Source organism: Schistocerca gregaria, chromosome 3 (genome assembly GCF_023897955.1).
Source record: "Schistocerca gregaria isolate iqSchGreg1 chromosome 3, iqSchGreg1.2, whole genome shotgun sequence".
NCBI lineage: Eukaryota > Metazoa > Arthropoda > Insecta > Orthoptera > Acrididae > Schistocerca > Schistocerca gregaria.
In genome coordinates, this window is record NC_064922.1 from 127907150 (window position 1) to 127931819 (window position 24670).

At 38.7% G+C, this 24670-nt stretch overlaps 1 protein-coding gene across 4 annotated transcripts in view; it reads left to right on the forward strand.

Annotated features, from left to right (window-relative positions):
• Window positions 1-24670, forward strand: part of LOC126356265 (protein lin-9 homolog) — a 132796-nt gene that overhangs the window by 102444 nt on the left and 5682 nt on the right. For all 4 annotated transcript variants that reach the window (XM_050007107.1, XM_050007108.1, XM_050007109.1 and 1 more), the window contains exon 7: window positions 6496-6702. In XM_050007107.1, coding sequence (XP_049863064.1) covers window positions 6496-6702 — 207 coding nt within the window. The remainder of the gene's footprint in view (window positions 1-6495; window positions 6703-24670) is intronic.

A 24670-nucleotide genomic window follows, 5' to 3' on the forward strand; every position in this document is an offset into this window, starting at 1 on the left:
AGGGACTTGTGAATGATGCCTCAGGCACCCTGTACAATATACCAAGCTCCAGGAAATAGCCGTGATGTGTGCACACTGATGTGCTTTCACCATTGCATCCAAGCGGGAAATGTCAGTCAGTGATGAACAGCCTCCCCGACCACTCACTGTCATGCAGGACTTTGTGACCTTTGTTCAACTCTCATCACCAGCATCTCGCAGTTCTCAAATGCTGTGGACATGTGAAGCACAACTGCCATCTTTAACAACTGACAGCAGCATTAGAGCTATGGCAGATAAGGCTGGCATAAACCAAGAAAGATCCAACATGGGAATGGATATCTGGGCTTCATATTAAGAGCTGTGATTTGCCTAAAAAAACTGGGGCAAAGACTTTCTGATTTGCCGTTGTGTATAAAATCATCGGACAAGTCCACCCTCTTAAGAGGCCTTCAGTGTACCTCTCCTACCTATCCACTCCTCCCTCTGCATATAACAGTGGAATTCCCATTCCACTCTTCATGTTGCTACCTTGCTTTTAATTTCGCTGAAGGTTGTTTTGACTTTTCTGTATGCTGAGTCAGTCCTTATCATCATTTCTTTTCTGATTTTTTCACATTTTTCCTTCAGCCATTTTGCCTTGGCTGCCCTGCACTTTCTTTTCATTTCAGTCCTAAGTGATTTATAATGTTGTATTTATGTCTTTCATTGAACGTTTTTGTACTTCATTGTTTCTGATACACAATGTTTCTATGGAGTTACCTTTCTTATACCTATGTCTTACTGTCCACATCTGTAATTGGCCTTTTTACAGCTGTCCACACCTTTCAGCTGAACTGCCTACTGGAGTACTCCTGGAGTATCCACATTCTTCGCAAATTTAAAACACATCTCATCAATACTCACTTCTTCAGTATCCCACTTCCTTCCATCCTGATTCTTCCATTCTCTTACATTTCTGTGTATTCTTCATCATTACTAAATTATGATCAGAGTCTGTATCTGCTGTTGCATACACCTTAGAATCCAATATCTCTGATTCTGGAACCTCTGTCTGACCATGATGTAATCCAGATGGAATCTTCTTATGTCTCCAGATCTTTTCCAAGTATACCTCATCTCCTCCTCTTGTAATTCTTGAAAAGAGATTCACTACTACCATATGAAATTTAGTGCGGAACTGCCTAGTCTGTATTCTTCTGTATCACTTCCTTCTTTCCTTCTCCTACAACTTCATTCCAATCCACCATACTCATTAAATTTCCATCTCCCTTTACATACTGTTTAATATCCTCATATACTTTCCCTTCTTCATCTTCCGCTTGTGACGTCAGCATGTATACCCAAACCATCATCATCATCGTCATCGTCGTCATCATCATCATCATCATCATCATCGGTGGTTTGCTGCCAGATCTGATGAGAACAACAGTATCTCTCTCTCTGCCCCTCTTTCCTACTCATGATGAGTAATACTCCCATTACAAACATTTTTTTCTGTTGCTGTTGATATTACCCTATAGTCATGTGACCAGAAAATCCTTATCTTTCTTCCATTTCATTTTACTGACCCTCACTGTATCCAGGTTGAACCTTTGCACTTCGCTTTTCAGATTTTGTAGCTTCCCTACTATTTTCAAACTGCAGAGATTCCATGCTCAGGCTCAGAAAATGTAAACCCTTCACTGGTTATTCCATAATTTTCTCATTGTCACCTCCACCTTTTGAGTCCCTTCCCATAAATCTTTTGCCAATGGAGAGAACATAGAGACACATTTTCAATTACAGGCCGTGTGTCTTTACTGCAGTGGTTTCCATTGCCTTCTGCATCTTCATGCCGTTGATCACTGCTGATTCTCCCGCTGTTTTTGGGGCAGTTTCCCACTCCAAGGGCATGAGAGTGCCCTGAAAATCTGTGCACTCCTCCTCTCTCTTTGACACGGCCTTTGGCAAAGTGAGGGTGACTTCTTACACCAATCATTCGTCACCATTTCTGATGATTTTTATTCAAAATTTAATCAGTGGTCTGGCTTGACCTGGGACCCATGATGTTTTGATTACTAAACAGAAATTCTACTGCTAGACCACATGTTCAAATAAATTACCATGCCTACTACAGTGTACAAAAACTGTTGACATTCAAAACTGCCCCTAGTTGTCGCAGAATACAGGTCTGCATGGTTTTCAAGGGAATGTTATGCCATTCTTCCTGCAAAATAGTGTCAAGTTCAGGTAACGCTCTTCTCTCCAAAGTAGCCAACAAAGGCTGGATAATATTGAGAGCTGGTGATTGTGGTGGCAAGGGAAGATTCAACAATTCATTCTTGTGCTCAAAAAACCAGTCTTCAACAATGTGACAGGGTGCTCAGTGTCCTGGGAAAATAGGGAAAACTCGTGTGTGTGTGTGTGTGTGTGTGTGTGTGTGTGTGTGTGTGTGTGTGTGTTTTCTGGAAAACTTGAATTTTTGCAGCTTGCCTTAAAACCCTGGAAAAGGCCTGATTTGATCCTTTACAGAGGCATTTGACTGCCTTCTGCTTGGCTCAACGCAGTGTTCTTAGTGTTCACCCTCAGCTCAGTACTGTGTAATCGCCCACTACTGGTGTTTCAGCATCTCCCCACCCCTCCCCTTCTTCAGTCTAATCTAGCAGCCAGCCAGGCAGCCCAGCCTGGCCGATTCTAGACAAGCTGTATCAGACTTACCAAGCGGGAAAGTGCCGGTAGATAGGCACAATAAATAAAAAACACTAACACACACAGAATTTCTAGCTTTTGCAACCGGCGGTTGCTTCTTCAGGAAAGAGGGGAGGGAAAGACGAAAGGATGTGGGTTTTAAGGGAAAGGGTAAGGAGTCACTCCAATCCCGGGAGCGGAAAGACTTACCTTAGGGGGAAAAAAGGATAGGTATATATACTGAAAAATACTGTTGTATATGCCAGCAGCAATCGATCTGATTACATTGAGTATGAATAAGAGTGATGATAGCCCTTTAGTAGTAGGTACAAAATAGTGTAAGTAGAACACTAACAAGCAGTTCGTGGTTTAATTAACATTGAGCTAAAGACTGCAACAGGAATAGTCTAATGCAGGTGGCCAGATACTGAGTGGGGCTGTGGGAGTAGGTGGCTGGGGCATGGGGTGTGAGGTCATTCTTCTAGTCATTTCTATCCTCTCTGGCAGACATTTCCAAAGCTGCTGTAGGTCTTAGCATAAAATACTTTCAATTATACACAAGCAAGGAAGACTTTATTGCCTTTCTGTGGATGCAGTCAAGGAGAGAGGTGGTGAGATGGAAGTTGCTCTAAAGAAAGAAAGAAAGAAGTGCAGGTTGCAGGAAAGTACGAGATGCAGTGAACAGTAGTATTCCTGCCTCATAGCAAAACTTTATTGCTGGGGCACACCACAACTGAATGACACACTGCCAGCCACCTTGCACCACTGCATGCTAAAACGTGCCAACTCTCGGAACTCAATGACAGTCACCCAGAATTGATTGATGCAAACACAATCCCCATCAAATTCTTTGAATATTTACTTTTTTGACATGATCTCTACTAGATTTTGGAACTCATAGGCAATGGCATCAGCCTCATGACCACCAAAGTGATTAAGCTAGTGAGATGTGTCAATGCTACACCTACCTGTCTTTCCTCACGGTGTGTGTTAATTGCCACTTCTGGGCCTAAACATGGACTGCCCTTTGTGATGGAATATGCCAGGGGCAATTTATCCAAAATTTTGGATACCATACTCTTCATAAATGTAAGGCACTCATTCTGGAATTCCAAGATATCTATCTTCGCTATGTCGCAATGACCCAGAGCTCTCTAAGTTGTGTCCATTTTCTGAGTTTGTGGCTAATTAATGTTGTTATTTATATTTATTTAGAAGCTAGTCTGCTTCTATGCGCAATGTGTTGGACAAAATTTTTCTCATTAATTCTCTGACCACAGACTATAGGGAAATATGCAGATATAGAGTTAAGGGGGCATCTGACTGAAATTTAATCACAAACATCTCAACATGAACAGGCACAGAGTGGGCATGAAAATGTGAAGAAATTAATCAAGGTTGCTTGCAATGTCTTCCATGGCAATACCAGCCTTGAAAAAAGTTTCTCTGATAACTTTAGTCTGGTCAAAAGATTGACTGAAGCCTCTCTCATAGTTGTTCATGCTGTTCACGAAGAGGGTTGCGGACATGTTTTATCTGTAACTGTCACAAAGCTTCCGAAAAGCACTTGGTGGTACATGGAAAGGGTAACAGAGGAAAGGGCAGGATAACACAGAGAAGGGCAGCTGAAAAGTCCTCAAAAGAAAATTAGAGAAAGAAGAAAGTGAGCAGAGATAGGCAAGAGGACAACGAAGAATGCAGACAAAACTCGTGGAAAGTGTTGAGATTGGTAGTAGTTATATCACTAAAAACTACCGCTTGTGATTTCACTTTTGTTCAGTATGTGTCCTTATCAGGCTAGTCTATTACTACTTCTTCTGTAACCATTTTGTTCAAATTGTATTTGAATTTTATTTTCAGGTCTCGTGTAAAACGTATACTTTTTCCTGAAATAGATAATGTTCTTTGTTTCTATGCCTGTGTCTCCCACCAGATGATTACTCTTAATCTCAATGTTTATTAATAGTGTTTTACTTCCTTTGCAACCTGGACTCTGTAATTTTCCTGCACAACGTAATCTCACTCTAATTTTTCTGCAATTTTTTGTTCAAATTACATTTAATTCTGTCATTATATCCTGGTATGTTTATTTGTTGATTAAAATAAACTGAAATTGGTTATGGACTAAGTATAATATGACACTGAAAAAAAAAAAAGGTCAAGCACTGGACACCCCATGTGAGCACTGTTTCTAGGAATGCAGTATCATCATGTGGGAACAAATTATATTATGGCATAGACCTGATCAGCTAAAATTGTCATTTAATCCTTGGCAGTAATGCAACCTTGCAGCCCAAACCATCAACGAATCTGTGCCACGTTTCGATCTTGGGGCGTAAACTGAGCCAGAAATAGGAAACAATGTGAAACAACACTCACCCAATCAAATGACTGTCTCCTGTTGCTCCGAAGTTAAAGTTTTTACAGCTTCAGCACCACATTATCCTGTTACGGGCATTGACAGCACTATGAGTGGTGCATTTTCATCACTATGAGTGGTTTTGCAATTCCTACTGGCCCTGTAATTCCTTGCTTCAGAAGCTGCCTTTCTGTTGTTGCAGTGCTTGCTGGATTCATGATGGGAACATTCAGTTTTGTAATCACTTTTGCATTTCATCCTCTCACAGTCTTCTTCAGTGACTGCACATCATGACCAGTCAACACACTTTCTTTCGCATTATAACTTACCAGATGATGTTTTTCTGTTTTCCATGTATGCAGTATGAATCTTCAACACAGTGTATTTTGAAACACAAAACATTTCATCAGCCTTGGTTATGGAAGCACACACCAGACACGTACTAATGATTTTCCACATTTGAATTCACTTAACATCAACATCGTATACTCACTACACAGAACACTGTTCTGAACATGACTGACACTTCCAACGAATTGAGCACATTACACGAGTGCTGTTCATGGTCAGAGACAACAGTGCAACCTGTGCTTGGCTAACATCTGCATTTATATTCAAGCATGCATTTCTCACAATGTTTCCACATGTTTGTCCAACTCCTGTATCTGTTAACATATAGTCCTTACCAGTTTTGAAAGAATATTATGGATAAAATGTAATTACATTTTCTCTATGAATATTGAGAGTTGTATTTCAATATTTGATTTAGTGCTCATCCCGCAAACTTATGGAATCTGCAGCTTGTAGAGCACAAATTCAGGGCTCTGCACTAGGCAGTTTAAGTGAGGAAACCATGCAAAAAACGACTTGTTTCAAATTTGACTAACTTGCATTTTATGTTGTCGGGTAAACTTGTAAATGCCAAACTTACGCAGATTTAATTAACAGTGGGTAGCGAAATTAAAACATGATTCAACATGACAGGTCTAACATTTTCCTTGTTAGTTATTTCTATTTATACACTTAGCTAATACCCACTTTTGTAGCGTATTTAGTGTAAACAATTAATTACTTTATTTAATAAATATTAGGGTGAAATGACTTAGAGGTATTTTCTTGTCTATCTTCCCAGTTTCCAGATGAAGAAATGCAGGTTCCAAAAGCTAGCGCTTGTCACTTTTTTGTGCATATTTGTTTCTGCTGCAGTTGTTATACTTTTAAATATTTAATTATAATCTCATATTGCAGATTAATTTTCTTAAAGGAAATCTGCAAAAATGAAGACTTGTTTAACCAAGTAGTTCAAATTTGTCACTGAAGCTCCACCAATGAGGAGGAGAACAAATGCAAAGATTCCATTACACATCTGAGATAATAAGAATAATAGGCAATCTTAATAATATACTGTCTGGGTTAAATATAGCACTGCTAAGAGATAAAATAGTAATTATTAAAATTTGAAGATTTCTGCTTTTTTATGTTACTAGGTACGTCTTTCAAAAATACTGAATGTGAAGAAGACAAAGATTAAAAAGCTTAGGGACATGAACACAGAAGCTGAAAAAAGGAAGTCATTTGGTACGCACATCCCAGAAGATTTTCAGCGTAGATATGCAAGTGTTATAATTGAGTTGGAGAGGTTAAACCATGATTTACAAGAATATCTGACAACAGTTCAGAATTTCTGTCATGAGGTATGTATTAGCAATTTACTGTTGAATTTTTTATGAATATGTAGAGATATTGCTTCATATGTAATAGCAGGGATCTGTTGGAAACCAAACCAACTATTTTTCGATACGATTCACATTTAATATGCAGCTTGCGTGATGCTGATGCCTGACATACTGTTTGGAAAATATTCTCATGCAGTCCACATCTTGAGCAGAGAATGGAATATATCTTGAGGATCTGTATCTTTTTTCAGATATTAGAACATTGGTTTTCTATCAGTTTTTCTCAGTGATTAATGTCACAACTTTTTCTTCGTCAAATCTTTTCCCGGTTTTCTATAATTATGTTTTCTGTGGCCGTATTTTCTAATACCATTAGCTGAAATATTTTCTGCAGAATTCCAGAAAAACTAGAAACATATTTCATGAAAATAATTGCAATTTATCATACCTGTTTGATTTGCCAAAATAGTAATCTTGACCGTATAATGTTCCTAGCAATTACATGAAGATTTCATTCCTGTGCAAGCATAGGTATGGTCCTCACAAATTCATAAAGAAATTATGTCTTGTACTCTTCCCTTCCTGTGTGCAGATGATGTCCGGAAACGGGATTTTATACTGATGGAGGAGGAAACAGGGACAGCGTTTGACTATCTCAAAAAATTTCTACTTACAAAAATCTTAACTTAGCATATAGAAAACGAGGCTTACCCAATCTTATAGTATTTAGATATATAACTGTTCTGTGTGAAATCATTGTTTTCACTTTCATCATGATTTTGGGCCAAACTACTGCTAGCAGTTCTTCAGAATCTGAAACACTGAATTATTTATTTAGTGTACATATTGCATGTAAACAGGGACACAGACGTAATAGACAAACTCCATAAATTTTAAAAGAATTAACAATTTTCACAAACTGTATATGTAACTAAAATGCTAACCTGGTACCAGTTGCACCATAGGGGCAACAAAAATTTGATTTTAAATATTTTCCATGATTATTGACTGAATTTAAAAATTTAAATACTGTCATAATCTGCTTTTTGAGAGGTATAAACTTATGTTAAATGTTCAGCAAAAAATGACAAGTATTAAACTTAGAAACTTGTCTTGGGGCAGCATAACTGACAGCACACACGTAGACAAACTTAATTCAGCTAGTAACTTGAGTATTAGAGCACTTAGCAACATCCAACAAAGATTACACGTAATTTTGAACACTATGGAACTTGCTGAATGCCTGAGAGAATGATGAAAGGGAAGAAAGCTTACTGTTTCCCATATTTTTGCTGTCCATGCAGTAAGACATCCACATCAGGCACGTTAACATTTTAATTTATTACTTTTTTTACTTACTCAATTCGCAACTGCATACAGTAACCACACATATCACTTAAAATAATTGTATCATTGTACAAGAGGTAGTTCAGAAGATGTGGCGTCATAAATATTTAAATGCGTGAAGAACTAGCTTAAAATGGGGTGCAAATTACCCAGTTTAGATTTATCCAGTGATTCATAATGAGAGCACCTAGTGACTTCCAACAAACTTAACACACAATTTCAAACTTTTCCTAAACTTTCTCTTGCTCACATGCTTAAAGGCAAATAGTTAACACAGTAAGCTATTTTTAAAATAATCAGATGTTTGAAGCTGTTGCCATGCCCAGTATTAACCCAGTTTTGTTCCATCCACTGTCTTCAGTTTAGTTCAATTCTGGAACGTTGAGGTTTCAGCTCTGGAACTATTATTGTAGCAGGTTTTTTTCCCAGTCATGTGTCCATTTATCTTTTAATTTTGGATGTTGTTATGAAGTTGTTCAGCCAGACATGGCGACAGTGATGAGGACCTTAGTCATCCATGCAGTTTAGTAGTGGGAGATCTTCATGGATTGGTAGGGCAGGATTTCAACACTATTTCTAAAAATGTAGGAGTGGATTTGATGGTCCAAGAGACGAGGCTAGTAGTGGTAATAGTTTCTACATCAGCATGCTTGGATTTTACATCAGCATGCTTGGATTGACAACTTCTGATACATACTGGGGCACAGCATTTGGCCACAGAGCAAGTATGAGATGCGAAGAGTATCAGCAGTTGTTCATGTAGTTTCTGAATTACATTATTGCAAGTTAATATTTTTGTTGTGGTATTCTCGAGGTGTTTCCTGTTTGTATGAGTTTGGTCAAGTCTTCCATGGTTGTTTACTAAGATCAGCAACCATGTGACACACATTGCCTTTACTTAGTTTTAGAATACATTTAAAATCTGTTTGCGAGAAATGGAGCTCCATCCATTCATATAGTGAAATGTGCATTTGTGAGCTGAGCTCATCATTCAATTTATATGCCTTAGCACCTACAGCTAAATCAATGTGGAAGTACTGCACTACAAGCAAAAAAAGTTTTATGAATTTATAAGCAAAAGCTAAGTTATTTGCATTGCAGGGGTGGTGTTGATACAATGCAATATTGTATTCTGTTGTTGGAACTTGATGCACAATAACTTCAGCCAACTTTCAACTATAGATCCCAATCATCTCAACCTTTCAGTATCACTCATAAGCTTGTAGCCACCTTTTTTAGCATAATTGCAGTCATGAGTTGCAATGGGGCACAAACCAGCAACAGGCCTGTGGTGTGGTGGCCCATTGTGTTCCCATTGCACTCGTGAGACTCCTAGACATTAGAGTGCTGTTTGTTGCAGTGCTGTGACAATGAAGGAGCACATTCTATAATGTTAGCAGATGGGATGAATGTTCTGCTGAACGAACCCAGAAGTAAACTGGAATAGTTTTAGCTGGTTTCAAGCTTTTGAGTGTTCAATTTTATTACAAATTTACGTTACATGAACAAGATACCCAGAAAACGTTACCAGATTTTTGTGGTGTTCCCTTATTGTTACAGTCATTTGAAAGAAGGGTGCTTAAGTTTTATTTTCATATCTTTCTTAGTATCTGATCAGTGGTTGGTGGATTGAAAGTATAAAAACAGGTGCATTCTTTTGCTCTGTGTGCCTAGTACTGCGCAATTGTTGAGGTATAAATTTTAAACAGAACTAACATGGATTCGTGAACACGCATTACAGAGACAGTAAACTTCAAATGTGTAACATATTTCTTCTAAGTAATATGAAATTAAAGGCTGTTGTAACTAAGCACAATGAGTAGAAGAAAAATGACATTCAAAAACATTTAGTAAACATTTGCAGATCTGGGTCTGATACTGCATAATGCATTTAAATATACGTACTATTAGTGTTATTTACCAATTAATCATCCCCTCATACAGGCAACACAACATTTTGTCAGGCAATTGCAGTGTCAACAATTTGGGGTCACTGAGAGTGGGACAATCTGAAACAGAGGACAGTCAACACAAAGTGTTCTGAATGATGCTGACTTGTAATGATCAGTACTGGGGAGGTCAACAGCAAACTGCATCTCTTGTATTGGGATGACATCATATTAATTTATGTAGGTTACCTATTAATAATAAGAGGGGTACATACATGGCCTGAGATACTCCTGCCACAATGTCAGTATTGGCTCTGACCAAATAAGTTTGATGGCTACTGCATCATCGCCTTATAAATATACCCATCACCAGAAATCCAACAGACTCAGATCCAGTGAACAGGGAGGCCATGCCACCGGACCTCCTTGACAAGTCCATCACCCATGAAACATTGTAGTGAAGTACTGTGCACGATCCATAGGAAATGGGGTGGTGCCCCGTCTGCTTAAACCACAGTTATTTTTATGCAAGGGTAACATTCTCCAACAGCACTGGTGATTCATTGCGCAACGAACTGCAACAGTAAGAATGTCTGTAGCACTGAATAGTACACATTACTTGTCACATAAATAGTACACGTTACTTGCCTCAATTAAAATTATCCATATCACGGCAGGTATTGGTTTTGAGACACAAAGCAACTTTTCTTCTATCTCCTGAATGACTAAGCTATTTTAAATATCCACCGTAGCATATTAATTTCTTTGTACAGATGACTTTTACTGGCCAGTATTGGCCTGTAGCCACTTCAGTCACAAAATTTGTTGACACTCAAATTATTTAATGAAGCAACATGTTTAAGAGGTATGAACCTCATATTTAGGCTACAGTGGCAATACAAAAACATTTAACAAAAGATCACTTAAATAGCAAAGTTGGTTTGTAGAGTTTTAACGTGTACTGTGGTCATCCTTTGGAGAAAGAGAAGGATAACGTAATAAGAAGCAATAAGTATTTTGTGTGTTTGTCTGCTGTTCATATAAAAACAAGCACACCCTATTGTTCATATGGAATGGATATTGTCTTATGGTGTGTTCCGTTACGTCCATTGCTGTGGCTCCTTAGAACTTGCTAACATAGACACAAATACAGAAAACAGGTTCAAATTAATGTACGTTGCAATAATTACACAGAGATGAAGAGACTGGCACAGGGCTGATTAACGTGGACAGCTGCATGAAACTAATATTTAGACTAGAGACAACTACAAGACAATGAAGCATTAGTCTTTCTTTTTTGACCTGCTTATCGCAGGAGTGTTAAAGATGGCTCACAGACCATACCCGGGCCCAGGTGGCAAAGCCCTCAGCCTCGCTTCACATTTCCACCACTGCAATTCCACGCTGTCTGATTGCAAGGAGGGGGAAGAAGGGAAAACTGCAAATGTGATGCATTTAAAGTTTAGTTGCACTGCATACTACTTCATTTTATATTTTTACATTTCCCAGCAGCATGGGTCACAAACAAAACAAATTTTTGATATTATTTAATTATTTTTGCCATTCTGAAGATATATTAAAATTTTTACGTTGTACAAACTGTAGGCATACAGACAGATGCAGAAAATTTCAGAGCACTCAAGTTGCCATGTAATCGTAAGTAATTTCATTTCATAATCGAAAAAGGTCTTTGACACAAACAGGTCAGTCGAACTATTTGTAGCATTTTTGCAGCCTCACTCCAGAAGCTTGGAAACTCTACCTGAGGAAAGCAATGTAGACATCCTGGACAGTTCTTACATAGAAAATTTGCAATTAAAACTAGAATTACCACCTTGTAGGTCAGTCACATCTGCACATACACAGGGGCACCTTCAACTGAAATGGCAACCTATCTCAAAAATAGCTCAGAAACGGATGAAAGATTGACAGTGTCCTCAAAATCTTTACAAATCTCTCATTGTAGTTCTTTAAAGGTCACGATAAATTCTTCAAACCTTGTGTTTTAACACTGGTGACTTAGGGAACTGGACTATCCCTGTCAGAATGTGTCACTTCTACCGTGTGATTTTCTATTTAAATGCATCCCCATAAAACCAAAAAGAAGTTAGATTGCAATGTCTTACTGTGGACAAAAACAGTCAGGTCCCCTTAAAATGCGAAATCTGCAGTCTACTTTGGTTGTTTCTAATTTTTGTTCCTGCACACATTTTTTCGTCATAAATTCAACGGTAACAAGTTTTAAATCGAAAAATCGTTCCAGGTAGGACTCTTGACCTAACCAACATACTTTGCAGTAATAATATGAGGTCTCCATACTCTTCGTTCATTTGCATTGATAACTGTTGCAACTGATTATTGAAGTTTTACTATTTGTGAAATTCATGTATTCGTGTGCTGTAGGCCTGCAAATTTAGCAGGAAGTGCTTTTTAATGTGCATAACAATGAATCCCATGTGTCAATCATTGTAATAATTTGCTTTTTCATTGTGAACTAAATCTTTAAAATTATTTCTGTGTGGTATTGTAATGTCGTTTCATAGCAAATATGAAGTGCAGTACCTGTCACTTACGCAAACTGAGTTCTTCAGAGAAGGACCTAGCAAATTTAAGTGGGAGGCTGGGCCTTGGCCTGCACATGCTGCACTTGTGTAGTTTGGCAAGCCGTGTGTGGCCCCATATTTATCAGAAGGCAGTAACAACAAAGCCTTCTGTGCTCAGTAATTACCAGAACTGCATCTTTCAGACACTGCTGGGAAAAAATCCATAAAGAAATTATGTCTTTTCATCCCTTCCTGTGTGCAGATGTCCCGAAAGGGGATTTTATACTGATGGAGGAGGAAACTGGGACAGCGTTTGACTATCTCAAAAAATTTCTACTTACAAAAATCTTAACTCAGCATATAGAAAATGAAGCTTACCCAATCTGATAGTATTTAGATATATAACTGTTCTCTGTGAAATCATTGTTTCCACTTTCATCATGATTTTGGGCCAAACTACTGCTTGCAGTTCTTCAGAATCTGAAACACTGAATTATTTATTTAGTGTACATATTGCATGTTAACGGCCACAGACGTAATAGACAAACTGCATAAATTTTAAAAGAATTAACAATTTTCACAAACACTGCTGGGAAAAAAAATAGCACATTTGAAAAGACAGTGTTGACTTTGATCCGATGATGGCATATGCCACTGGGAGATCATAGATGTACTGATAATGGCTTCAACATATTCTGCCAGGGTATGCTTACAGCCAGAAGGCTCAGTGTGGTGTGAACATGTGAAGCAAGCAACCATGCCATAGAGATGCGCTCGTGCTTCTTACAGCCAAATAGGCAAGTTTGAAAGGGATCAAATTGTGACCTTCCTAGTGGCAGGATGGTCTTTTTGGAGAATTGCCACCCAAGATGTACATGGTCCGTCAGTTGTACAACAATGCTGACATCAGTGTTTACTTGAACATTCTCACACCTATAGACGAGGCTCTGGACATCCACACAGGACGGCTGCCTGCCAGGATCATCGTATTTTAAAGGCAGCTGTGGTGTTACTGTAAGACCTTCAGTACACACACCGTCAGATTATTTGACTTGTCGCTCTAACGAAGTAGGCGGGTGTCAGCAATATGTCTCGTGGTCTTATCGTATCGTGTTTATCTTCTGCGTCAGGTGATAGGAATGCCACTGCACATTTAGAGTAGCAGGTTGACGGTGACCAACTTTGAACAGAACTCGCTTAATTTTCACACACATTTATTAAAATATAAACAAGCATAAAAATTACTTAACTTGGCTCTGGATGCTATTTACAATTGACAATCTGAAGTTCCTTTGGTATTGGTACATTAATCTTATTCTCACATATATCTCTGATACTTAAAAAAACTGTCTATACATTTATCTTCATGGCTATGTACAGGAATATGGTAATCTTATTAGGTGCAGACAAATGCAGGCTGGTGCAGACAAATGCAGGCTGGTGCAGACAAATGCAGGCTGGTGCAGACAAATGCAGGCTGGTGCAGACAAATGCAGGCTGGTGCAGACAAATGCAGGCTGGTGCAGACTAAGGCACATTGCCTAATAGGTGGTCTGTACACTCGTTATAATACCTCGCGCGTTCATGTATTACTGCGCGTGTGTGATCCGCGAGGAGAAAAGGTTCTACGTTAGCAGCAATCTCGTTGGCTGCGTTACATATTAATACCCGGATCGGAAGCAGAATTTGGTCTTTCTCTAAGGCAGCGCCATCTCGTAGTGCGGAGATGGACGAGCGCTGCGCCTGCGCTGTTGTGCTTAGTGGGGCACACTCTAGTAGGAAAGTTGTGTACGCACTGACTACGCGGAACTATGTACACAACAGCAGCAGCAGTAGCAGATTACAGATGCCATAGCACAGATAAGAGGGCTTGTGAGACCACGTGTCGACACAAAAAAAACTGTTGCAAACTGGTTATTAGCAGTGAAACTATGGACACCTCTATCCTATCTTCCACTCACACCACAGCACTGATGTGGATGGCTTGACTGGTGCCATCAGAGGATCACTTGGAAGATGGTATGCCACAGTCTTCAGTAATGAAAGCAGATTCTGCCCGTATGCAATTGATGGTCATTTGTATATAAGACATCGATCTGGTGAGCACTGTCTCGTAGACTGCATTCGTCCAAGACACACAGGCCCCATCCCAGGCCTTAATGCTCTGGGGTGTGACAAGCTACGACTCTTGTTCACATTTGATATTTCTTGAAGGGGCCGCTAACTAGCACGCGGTATGCGCAGAATGTTGTTAGATCTATTCTTTTGCCTTCCTTGCAACAGGAAGGCTCCAACAGGAAATGCTTGTCCTCACACTGCTCATGAAACTCTACATGCTCTGCAAAAAATTCAGAAGAAATTCAGCAATTTCCCTGGCGAGCACAATCTTCAGGCTTGTCTCCTATGAAGCACTTGACTATGTGAACATGGCGTAATGTAACCCAGGACAGTATTTGCAATCAGTCAGTGCTGCCCGTAGAGGGTACATACACCATGTACTAATATGGTTGTTTCAGCATTGGTCAATGTCTCGTACCTCAGAAACGCTTGTGCTACGTATCTGTAAATGTAATCATTTTTTGTACTCCATATGCACTATTGCAACAATAAATCTTGAGTGAATTGGAAACCTCTAAAAGACTGTACTAATTTTTTTCCGGCAGTGTAGTTGTGCAATTGAGGTGAACTTGCGATGATAGTAAGACAATTCATAAACAGAACACTGTCGTGTAGCAGCTTTTTATATTAATTGCAGCTTTTTATATTAATTACTGGTATTAAAATTTAATTCAGTAATAACAAATTGCAAGGGGAGGGGGGTGTTACAAACAGTTTTCTTTCGTCATTGTTGCTGTGACGCCCATGTATTGTGTTAATTACGTCCTGAATTGTACAATATTTATATAAATGTGACAGTTATAAAAATTTAACAACTAAACAAAGAAAGAAAAAAATGAAAAAAGAATAAAATAATGAAATAACTGCTGTGTTTTGTATTAATTATAATACCAAAAATTTTAATGAGTGAGCTGGTGTCAGGGTGTCGTCTGTGTTGTCATAAAAACATCACTCTTGAAACTGATATTTATTGTTCATAAACTACAACAATCGTGATGATACTCGGAGAAGTTGGTGAATGCAGGACACAAGCTCGTTTATGGGATGCGAGGACAGGTGGCTGTCTGCGGGTGGCCTAATAGCTTAAAGTGTCAGTTGACTGCTGGTAATGACAGCAGTGATTCTGCGAGGGTGCTGACTGCAGCAGTAAGCAGGAGCTCGTAATGCACGCTAGAGACTGCCCAGCAGCCCAGAACATAATGTGCACAATCATGTCATGGACATGGATGAGTGAGCACACTACTGATAGCTGCTTGCACAGAGGTAAGCAGCAAGGAGTAAAGAGTTTGCTTGCATGGACAGTGGTGGCGGAATGCTGTGCACTGCCCTGGACTCAACCTGTTGACCTCCAGGGTGGGATGCGAGCAGCAACTGAAGTAGGCTTCCAGGTGTCCCACCAATGGATCAGTTGTTGCAGATGTGTCAGTTTTACTTAGCTGTGCTCAGTAAATTTTTTTGCAGTGCTACACCAACATCTTTCATGCAGATGTAGGACAATTTCTCCAACAAAAAACCTCTTGCAGTCTCTCATCATACTTGCCCAAGTATGTTAAAATTTCATGTCTAATAGTATGTTAAAATTTCATTTCTAATACCCTCAATACTGGTAGACTGCTGATCTGTTATCACCATGTTTATTCAGACTACTTTTATGTTTTTCCTCATTATTTTTGTATGTTGTCATTCTTATTTACTTGAATTGCACAATTCAGAAGAGTAGAGATGATGATGATGATGATGATGATGATGATGATTATGATTATGAGGAGGAATTTAGAGATTAGATGTATTTTCCATTCCAATGGATCCATATAGTTAGAAGATCCTCCAAGATGTAAACGGGTCAGAATCTTCAAATCCCAAGCGAAAAGGTGCCCATGGATAGGGGGGGGGGGGGGGGGGGGGGGGGGAAGACACTTGTAGAAGATGATAAATAACTTGTCACGAAACATATAAATGTTCAGTACCCTGAGATGCAGATAAGTCTTACGCTATTGCAGTAATGCATCACCAAATGGAAAAGTAGTTGTGGAGCACTTATTTGCAATGATCACATTACTATTGAATGTTTACAGAAGTCAGACTGCATTATTTGATGTTATCAATAAACATACACACATTATTTGGCTCTACTAAGAAATTCAGCAATGAATTAAGAGTTGGTCACCAATATTTCCTTTAGGCTCCATTCAAATCAAACTTTAATTACTAAACTTACTGAAAATGTGTGTTCCTGAGTAATGGACATCTTGCTAGACCAGAGTAAGTAACATTAAATCTTTGTGGATATTATTCTTATTTCCATAATTGGTTCTATGAACTGATTTGTTGGTGTGAAAAAGAGATATATTTTAATGGCGGATTTCGTTAATGGATCAATATATTGGGAAACAGTAGTTAGAATCCCTACCTCCGTAACTGGTTTCTGCAGTATGTTCTCGGGTTCACACCAACTAATTCTTAAACGGATTCACATCTTACCTTATTCTTATTATACATTTTGGACCCGAAAAACCTTAGCTTGGCTTCCCAAAAAGTAATACCGTGTGACATTATGTAATGAAGATAAGCATAGAATGCCACATTTTTACATCACCTATGTCTGACAACATTCACATCGCAAACAACAGAGATTTACTAAGGTGCTTCAGCAGTTGTGTGGTAGGCTCCTCCCAGCTGAATTTATTAACAAGCTGTAATCCAAAGGATTTAAACACACAATCCTAAGAATTTGACATCGTAATCTTAGAATATCTGTTTGTCGTCATAGTTTAGACTTGTACTAGTGTGAAACCCCTTACAAATTCTAAACTGCGTGTAGTGATGTTTTTTTAATAGTAACAATGAAATTTGCAACTTTAACTATGAAGGAAATGACTAGTGGTGGTACCCTGTGCCACACTTGATACAGATGTGGACTATACTTGATTTTTTATTCCTTGCAATGCTTGTATCATCTGCAAGCAAAACAAACTTTGCATCTGGTAATGTTGCAGATGAAAGGTCATTGATATACACATGAAAAAGTAAGCACTCTTAAGATTGAAACTTGTGGCATACCACATGTAATTAGTTGCCAACAGGATGATGCCTGATGGCTTATATGATGTTTCCTTCCTAATTACATCCTTTATTTCCAGTCCGAGATATATGTTAGGATTTAAAACAGTTGCAGCATTTCCTGTTACACCATAATATTCTAATTTACTTAAAGGGATATTGTGATATATTCTGTGAAACTTCACTAAATGCCTTCTCTGAAAACTATGAAGAACAGATACTTAGGAATCCCACTCATTATGGAAATATATTGTATATAATGGCAACAAATAGACCTGACCCCTTTGAGGATGCCCCATTGAAACTGGTATCAGTGGTCATGACATGGTTGTGGCAACAATCAAAGTACAATGGACAGCCAAAACAAGCAGAAAGACATATATGTTCAGTAAACTAGATAAAAATAGCACAGGATAGCAGCATATAGAGGAACTCTGGCTCAAATTTAAAAGAATTGTTGACCATGCACTGTGTGAAAGCTTTCTCAAACAACATTTTATTAATTAATCAGTATGTGCATAACAACTACTACATGCCCCAGAACGCATAATAACGACAGAGTAATTACAACACAATGGAGTTAAAAAACTGTTGATGGTATGAAGTCTGAATGTATAGTCACTCTTTCACTTATTTCACAAGGCCACAGTTTCTTACTCACATTTCATGTTGGGCATTGCCAAGTGGTTTTGTGAAAGCATTGGCCAACATTTCTTAAGAAGGCACATGATCAGCATTAACACCACCTGTCTCAACATGCTTTCTTATAAAATGATGTTTCAATCTATATACTTTGATCTAGAGTTAGTCACTAGATTCTTGCACAACTAAGTGACTGTTTTTTTTTTTTTTTTTTTTTTTTTTTTTTTTTTTTTAATCACAATTTACTTACAGCACTTCATGGATCTATCTCAAACATAAGTTTTCTTAACCACAGTAAATCTTGATCAGTTGATACAGAGGCCATATATTCAGCTTCACAAGTAGAAAGTGCAGTAGTTTTTTTTGTTTTCTACGAGGCCATGAAATTAAACAGTTTCGCATTTTTGTGCATGAACCAATTACAGTGTGTCACTAATTTAATTTTCCCAATCTGCATCATTGAAGGCCATTATTTCTCTGTTACCATCTCTGCAAAATTCTAGCTTATAGCCCGCAGTTCCCTTTAAGTACCTAAATTATGTTTTTACTGACAACCAATCAATCTTTTTAAAACAGTGGTTATATCTGCTAAGGAGATTTACAGCGAAACACGTATCAGGTCTGGAGATTTGGGATAGATAAAGAAGACTTCCTATTGCTTCTTGATATGGTACCTTGACATCTCATGATTTGAGCCCTTCAAAGTCCAAACCAAGTCCAAGTAATGTTGACACCAGCTTGGCTTCACTCATTCCAAATTTCTTCAGAACATTTTTTGCATGGGGTTTCTGGGAGATCCCAATTTTTCCTTTATCACAATCCTGCGTAATTGTTATGCCTAGGCATTGGCTTTGGCTTATCTGTCCTAATTCTTGTATCTTAAAAAAATCCCTTCAAAGAACTTTTGAATTGATCCAAAACACTTCTGGCATTTGAGAAAAATAGCATGTCATCAATATATAAATCTATGATGACAAGTTTGGTGCCATCTCTGTGAAAATAGATACTAGGATCAGTGTTTGATCTCTTTAATTTCAGTTTCTTATCAATTTCTTGATTCCAGTTCCTACCAGTCTCTTGAGTCCATAAACAGCTTTCTTCAGCCTCTATACTTTTCCAGGAGTTGCAAAATTTTTTCGTGGAATGATGTAAATTTCTTCATTTAAATCTCCATAGAGATAAGCAGTAGTGATGTCAACATGGTCAACCTCCAGGTTCTCTCGAGCTGCTATAGACAAGAGATATCTAATGGATGCATGTTTGACCATTGGTGTGAGGATTTCCTGATAATCAATACCTTGAACTTCAGCACATCATTTTACCACTAGGTGTGCCTTAAATGTTTGTGGTTTATTGCTAGTCCCATGCTTTATTTTTAATACCCACTTAGTCTTGAGTGGTTTGTGTCCCCTTGGGTAGCTCTACTTCTTCAATTGTGTTGTTATGAACTAGAGATGAGAATTCTGTCTTCATTCATTTTTTCATTCTTCAACTCTCCCCAGGCTTTTTTGGCATCAGTGTCTTTACTTGCAAGTCCTTCTTTCAAATAGTAACATGGTCAGGTTGTGTCTTGGGTTTTGGTTCTCTGTTTGATCCTTGGGGTGTAACCTCTTGAAGTATGTTTTGATTCTCATGACCCTTGTCTTGAGCTTCAATTTCTATTGAATCACTGTTGAAAGCCACAGAAGCATTCATTACCATGGTCTTCCGACTTCACTTCTGCTTCAGTTTGATGTCCTGGAGAACTACTTCTTGTTCCAACACTAAGGCGTTTGTGGTCTTAGGTTCCTCTGTCTCTGAACTTGAAAAATTTCCATCCTCCAGGAATTTTACATACCTGCTGACAGTTATCTGACCAGTCTCCTTATTGATGAATCAATAGCCTTTAGCTGCCAGACAATAGCCTGCAAATGTCAATGCCTGTGATTTCTTATCCTACTTCTTGTGATGGGGTTTTGGAATATGAACCATTACACTGCAGCCAGAAATTCTCAGATATGATGAACCATGCCTATGTCAAAGTCATGTGGCATCTTATCTGATGGACAGTAAATGATTTGATAGGTATGCAGCTGTAAACACAGCTTCAGCCCAATACTCCCATGGCAGCCCAATACTCCCATGGCAGGTTAACATTGAACATCATGGTACAAGCCTTTCCAACCAATGATCTATTAGCTCTCTCAGCAACACAATTTTGCTGTGGACTGTAACGTATTGTAAGCTGATGGATAATACCCCCAGAATTCACAAACCCATTTGAGTTCATCACTGACATACTCCTTTCCATTGTCAGACCGCAACTTCTTGATATTTCTGCTTGTCTGCTTTTCCACCATTGCTTTGAAGTTTATAAGTATCTGTGTTGACTCAGATTTTTTCTTCAAGAAATAAACAAACTTCAATCTTGAAAAATCATCAATAAATGTGAGAAAATAATGATATCCACCAACAGGTGTTGTCCCAGTTTGCCTACACAAATCAGAATGCACTAAGTCTAAGATATGGTCAGAATACCTTTTGCTGGTTGTTTGAATGGAAGACACGATCATTTTCGCTTCATGCACAACTTAAAGGGGATCCTTAACCACAATATCTTCATTTAGTTCTGTTGAAACCTTTGACAACTTATGCATACTTTTTTTTTGCTGTTCATATGCTCTAAGAATCTACTACCTTTTGTATAGTAGCACTGTTTCATTTCATTTGCATTCAAACAATAATTGTCATTCTTAGGGAGTACTTTGGCAATTAGTTCACCTTCTGCATTGTAGATGAATCCACCTTTTTTGTTAAGTCACTTTATGCACTTTGCTTACAATTTTACTAACTGAGAGCAAATTTAGAGCTTAGTTTGGAATATGAATGACATTAAATGCTTCTACTTTTACTGTTTCATCACCAGTAGAGGTGGTCAGATCAAGACTTCCTGTAGTCTTTGCTACTAAGCCATCACCTCTCATGCTGGTCACTGAATTATTACATGGCTTGACATTATGAAGCTTCCTTTGTCTTTGTGGTTAAGGATCCCTTGTGAGTTATGCATGATGCGAAAACAGTCATGTCTTCCATTCAAACAACCTAGCAAAAGGTATTCTGAACATATCTTAGACTTAGTGCATTCTGATTTGTGTGGGCAAACTGGGACAACACCTATTGGTGGAAATCATTATTTTCTCACATTTATTGATGATTTTTCAAGACTGAAGTTTTTTTTATTTCTTGAAGAAAAAATCTGAGTCAACACAGATACTTATAAACTTCAAAGCCATGGTGGAAAAGCAGACAAGCAGAAATATCAAGAAGTTGCGGTCTGACAATGGAAAGGAGTATGTCAGTGATGAACTCAAAAGGATTTGTGAATTCTGAAGGTATTATCCATCAGCTTACAATACGTTACAGTCCACAGGAAAATTGTGTTGCTGAGAAAGCAAGTCATAGTTATTTTTTGACGAGCTTCCTCCTTTTTCATCGTTGCTAGAACAATTTTTTAGCTACATGATTCGGTTTGTCGTACTTGTAACATTTAATTAAACATTTTGTAGGCTTCTGCTGAGCAGATTCTTCATTTCCATTTGCATGTTCTGATTTGACGTCTTACAGCAGTTTCACTTTAACAGAATCTCCCGTGATGTGTGCTGCTGTTTTCAAGTGCCATGATCATAAGCTGGTGATGATCAGACAATCCAGTCAGGAGCAAAGTTCCAACCCCTTCTCACTCACCTCAAACTTCGTTTCATGTAACTTAAAAAGCAGTCATTATTATTCAATCTCAGTAGTCGTCTCGGATATGCATTTAACTAATTTTATTGTGATTAATGATCTAAGCAAGCCCCATACCTAATAGAGCAATTCATAATGAATAATTAGAGGGAACCTCCATGGTACAGTCACTGTAAAGAATCTTCTAAAGAAACAGAGATTACTGCACAATAGGTGTAAAACAAAGTGTGTAAAGCAAAGTGTAGGGCTATAGGTAGAGAGATGCTGAATGAAACATGCTTGGCTGTCAAGAAAGCAATGCCTAATGCCCTCAATGACAACCACAGCAGTATACTGTCAAGTGATCTTTCATAGAACCCAAAGAAATTTTGGTCGTATGTAAAGGCTGTTAGTGGCCTCAGAGTTATTGTCCAGTCCGTAGTGAATGAGACAGGAACTGAAATTCAGAGTAGCAAAGCAAAAGCTGATGTGCTTAAAACTTCACTTTCAAATGTTCCTTTACAAAGGAAAACCTGATGTAATTGACGTACCACTATTGCATCAGTGGTGTTAAGCTTATCAGAATTTATACTGAATCTGCAGCTGAGTTACCCCTCTGCTAACTATAGTCTATTGTAGATCTTCAGAACAAAAAGCTGTAGCCAGTTCTACATCTACATCTACATTCATACTCCGCAAGCCACCCAACGGTGTGTGGCGGAGGGCACTTTACGTGCCACTGTCATTACCTCCCTTTTCTGTTGCAGTCGCGGACGACTGTCTGAAAGCCTCTGTGCGCTCTCGAATCTCTCTAGTTTTACATTTGTGATCTCCACGGGATGTATAAGTAGGGGGAAGCAGTATATTCGATATCTCATCCAGAAACGCACCCTCTCGAAACCTGGCGAGCAAGCTACACCGCGATGCAGAGCGCCTCTCTTGCAGATTCTGCCACTTGAGTTTGCTAAACATCTCCGTAACGCTATCATGGTTACCAAATAACCCTGTGACGAAACGCGCCGCTTGTCTTTGGATCTTCTCTATCTCCTCCGTCAACCTGATCTGGTACGGATCCCACACTGATGAGAAATACTCAAGTATAGGTTGAATGAGTGTTTTGTAAGCCACCTCCTTTGTTGATGGACTACATTTTCTAAGGACTCTCCCAATGAATCTCAACCTGGTACCCACCTTACCAACAATTAATTTTATATGATCATTCCATTTCAAATCATTCCACACGCATACTCCCAGATATTTAACAGAAGTACCAGTGTTTGTTCCGCTATCATATAATCATACAATAAAGGATCCTTCTTTCTATGTATTTGCAATACATTACATTTGTCTATGTTAAGGGTCAGTTGCCACTCCCTACACCAAGTGCCTATCCGCTGCAGATCTTCCTGCATTTCGCTACAATTTTCTAATGCTGCAACTTCTCTGCATCATCCGCGAAAAGCCGCATGGAACTTCCGACACTATTTACTAGGTCATTTATATATATTGTGAAAAGCAATGGTCCCATAACACTCCCCTGTGGCACGCCAGAGGTTTCTTTAACGTCTGTAGACGTCTCTCCATTGATAACAACATGCTGTGTTCTGTTTGCTGAAAACTCTTCAATCCAGCCACACAGCTGGTCTGATATCCGGTAGGCTCTTACTTTGTTTATCAGGTGACAGTGTGGAACTGTATCGTACGCCTTCGGGAAGTATAGGAAAATAGCATCTACCTGGGAGCCTGTATCTAATAATTTCTGGGTCTCATGAACAAATAAAGCGAGTTGGGTCTCTCACGATCGCTGTTTCCGGAATTCATGTTGATTCCTACAGAGTAGATTCTGGGTTTCCAAAAACGACATGATACTCGAGCAAACAACATGTTCTAAAATTCTACAACAGATTGACATCAGAGATATAGGTCTATAGTTTTGCGCATCTGCTCGACGACCCTTTTTGAAGACTGGGACTACCTGTGCTCTTTTCCAATCATTTGGAACCTTCCATTCCTCTAGAGACTTGCGGTACACGGCTGTTAGAAGGGGGGCAAGTTCTTTCGCATACTCTGTGTAGAATCAAATTGGTATTCCGTCAGGTCCAGTGGACTTTCCTCTGTTGAGTGATTTCAGTTGCTTTTCTATTCCTTGGACACTTATTTCGATGTCAGCCATTTTTTCATTTCTGCAAGGATTTAGAGAAGGAACTGCAGCGCGGTCTTCCTCTGTGAAACAGCTTTGGAAAAAGGTGTTTAGTATTTCAGCTTTACACGTGTCATCCTCTGTTTCAAAGCCATCATCATTCCGGAGTGTCTGGATATGCTGTTTCGAGCCACTTGCTGATTTAACGTAAGACCAGAACTTCCTAGGATTTTCTGTCAAGTCGGTACATAGAATTTTGCTTTCGAATTCACTGAACGCTTCACGCATAGCCCTCCTTACACTAACTTTGACATAGTTTAGGTTCTTTTTGTCTGAGAGGTTTTGGCTGTGTTTAAACTTGGAGTGAAGCTCTCTTTGCTTCAGCAGTAGTTTCCTAACTTTGTTGTTGAACCACGGTGGGTTTTTCCCGTCCCTCACAGTTTTACTCAGCACGTATCTGTCTAAAACGCATTTTACAATTGCCTTAAACTTTTTCCATAAACACTCAACATTGTCAGTGTTGGGATAGAAATGTTCATTTTGAT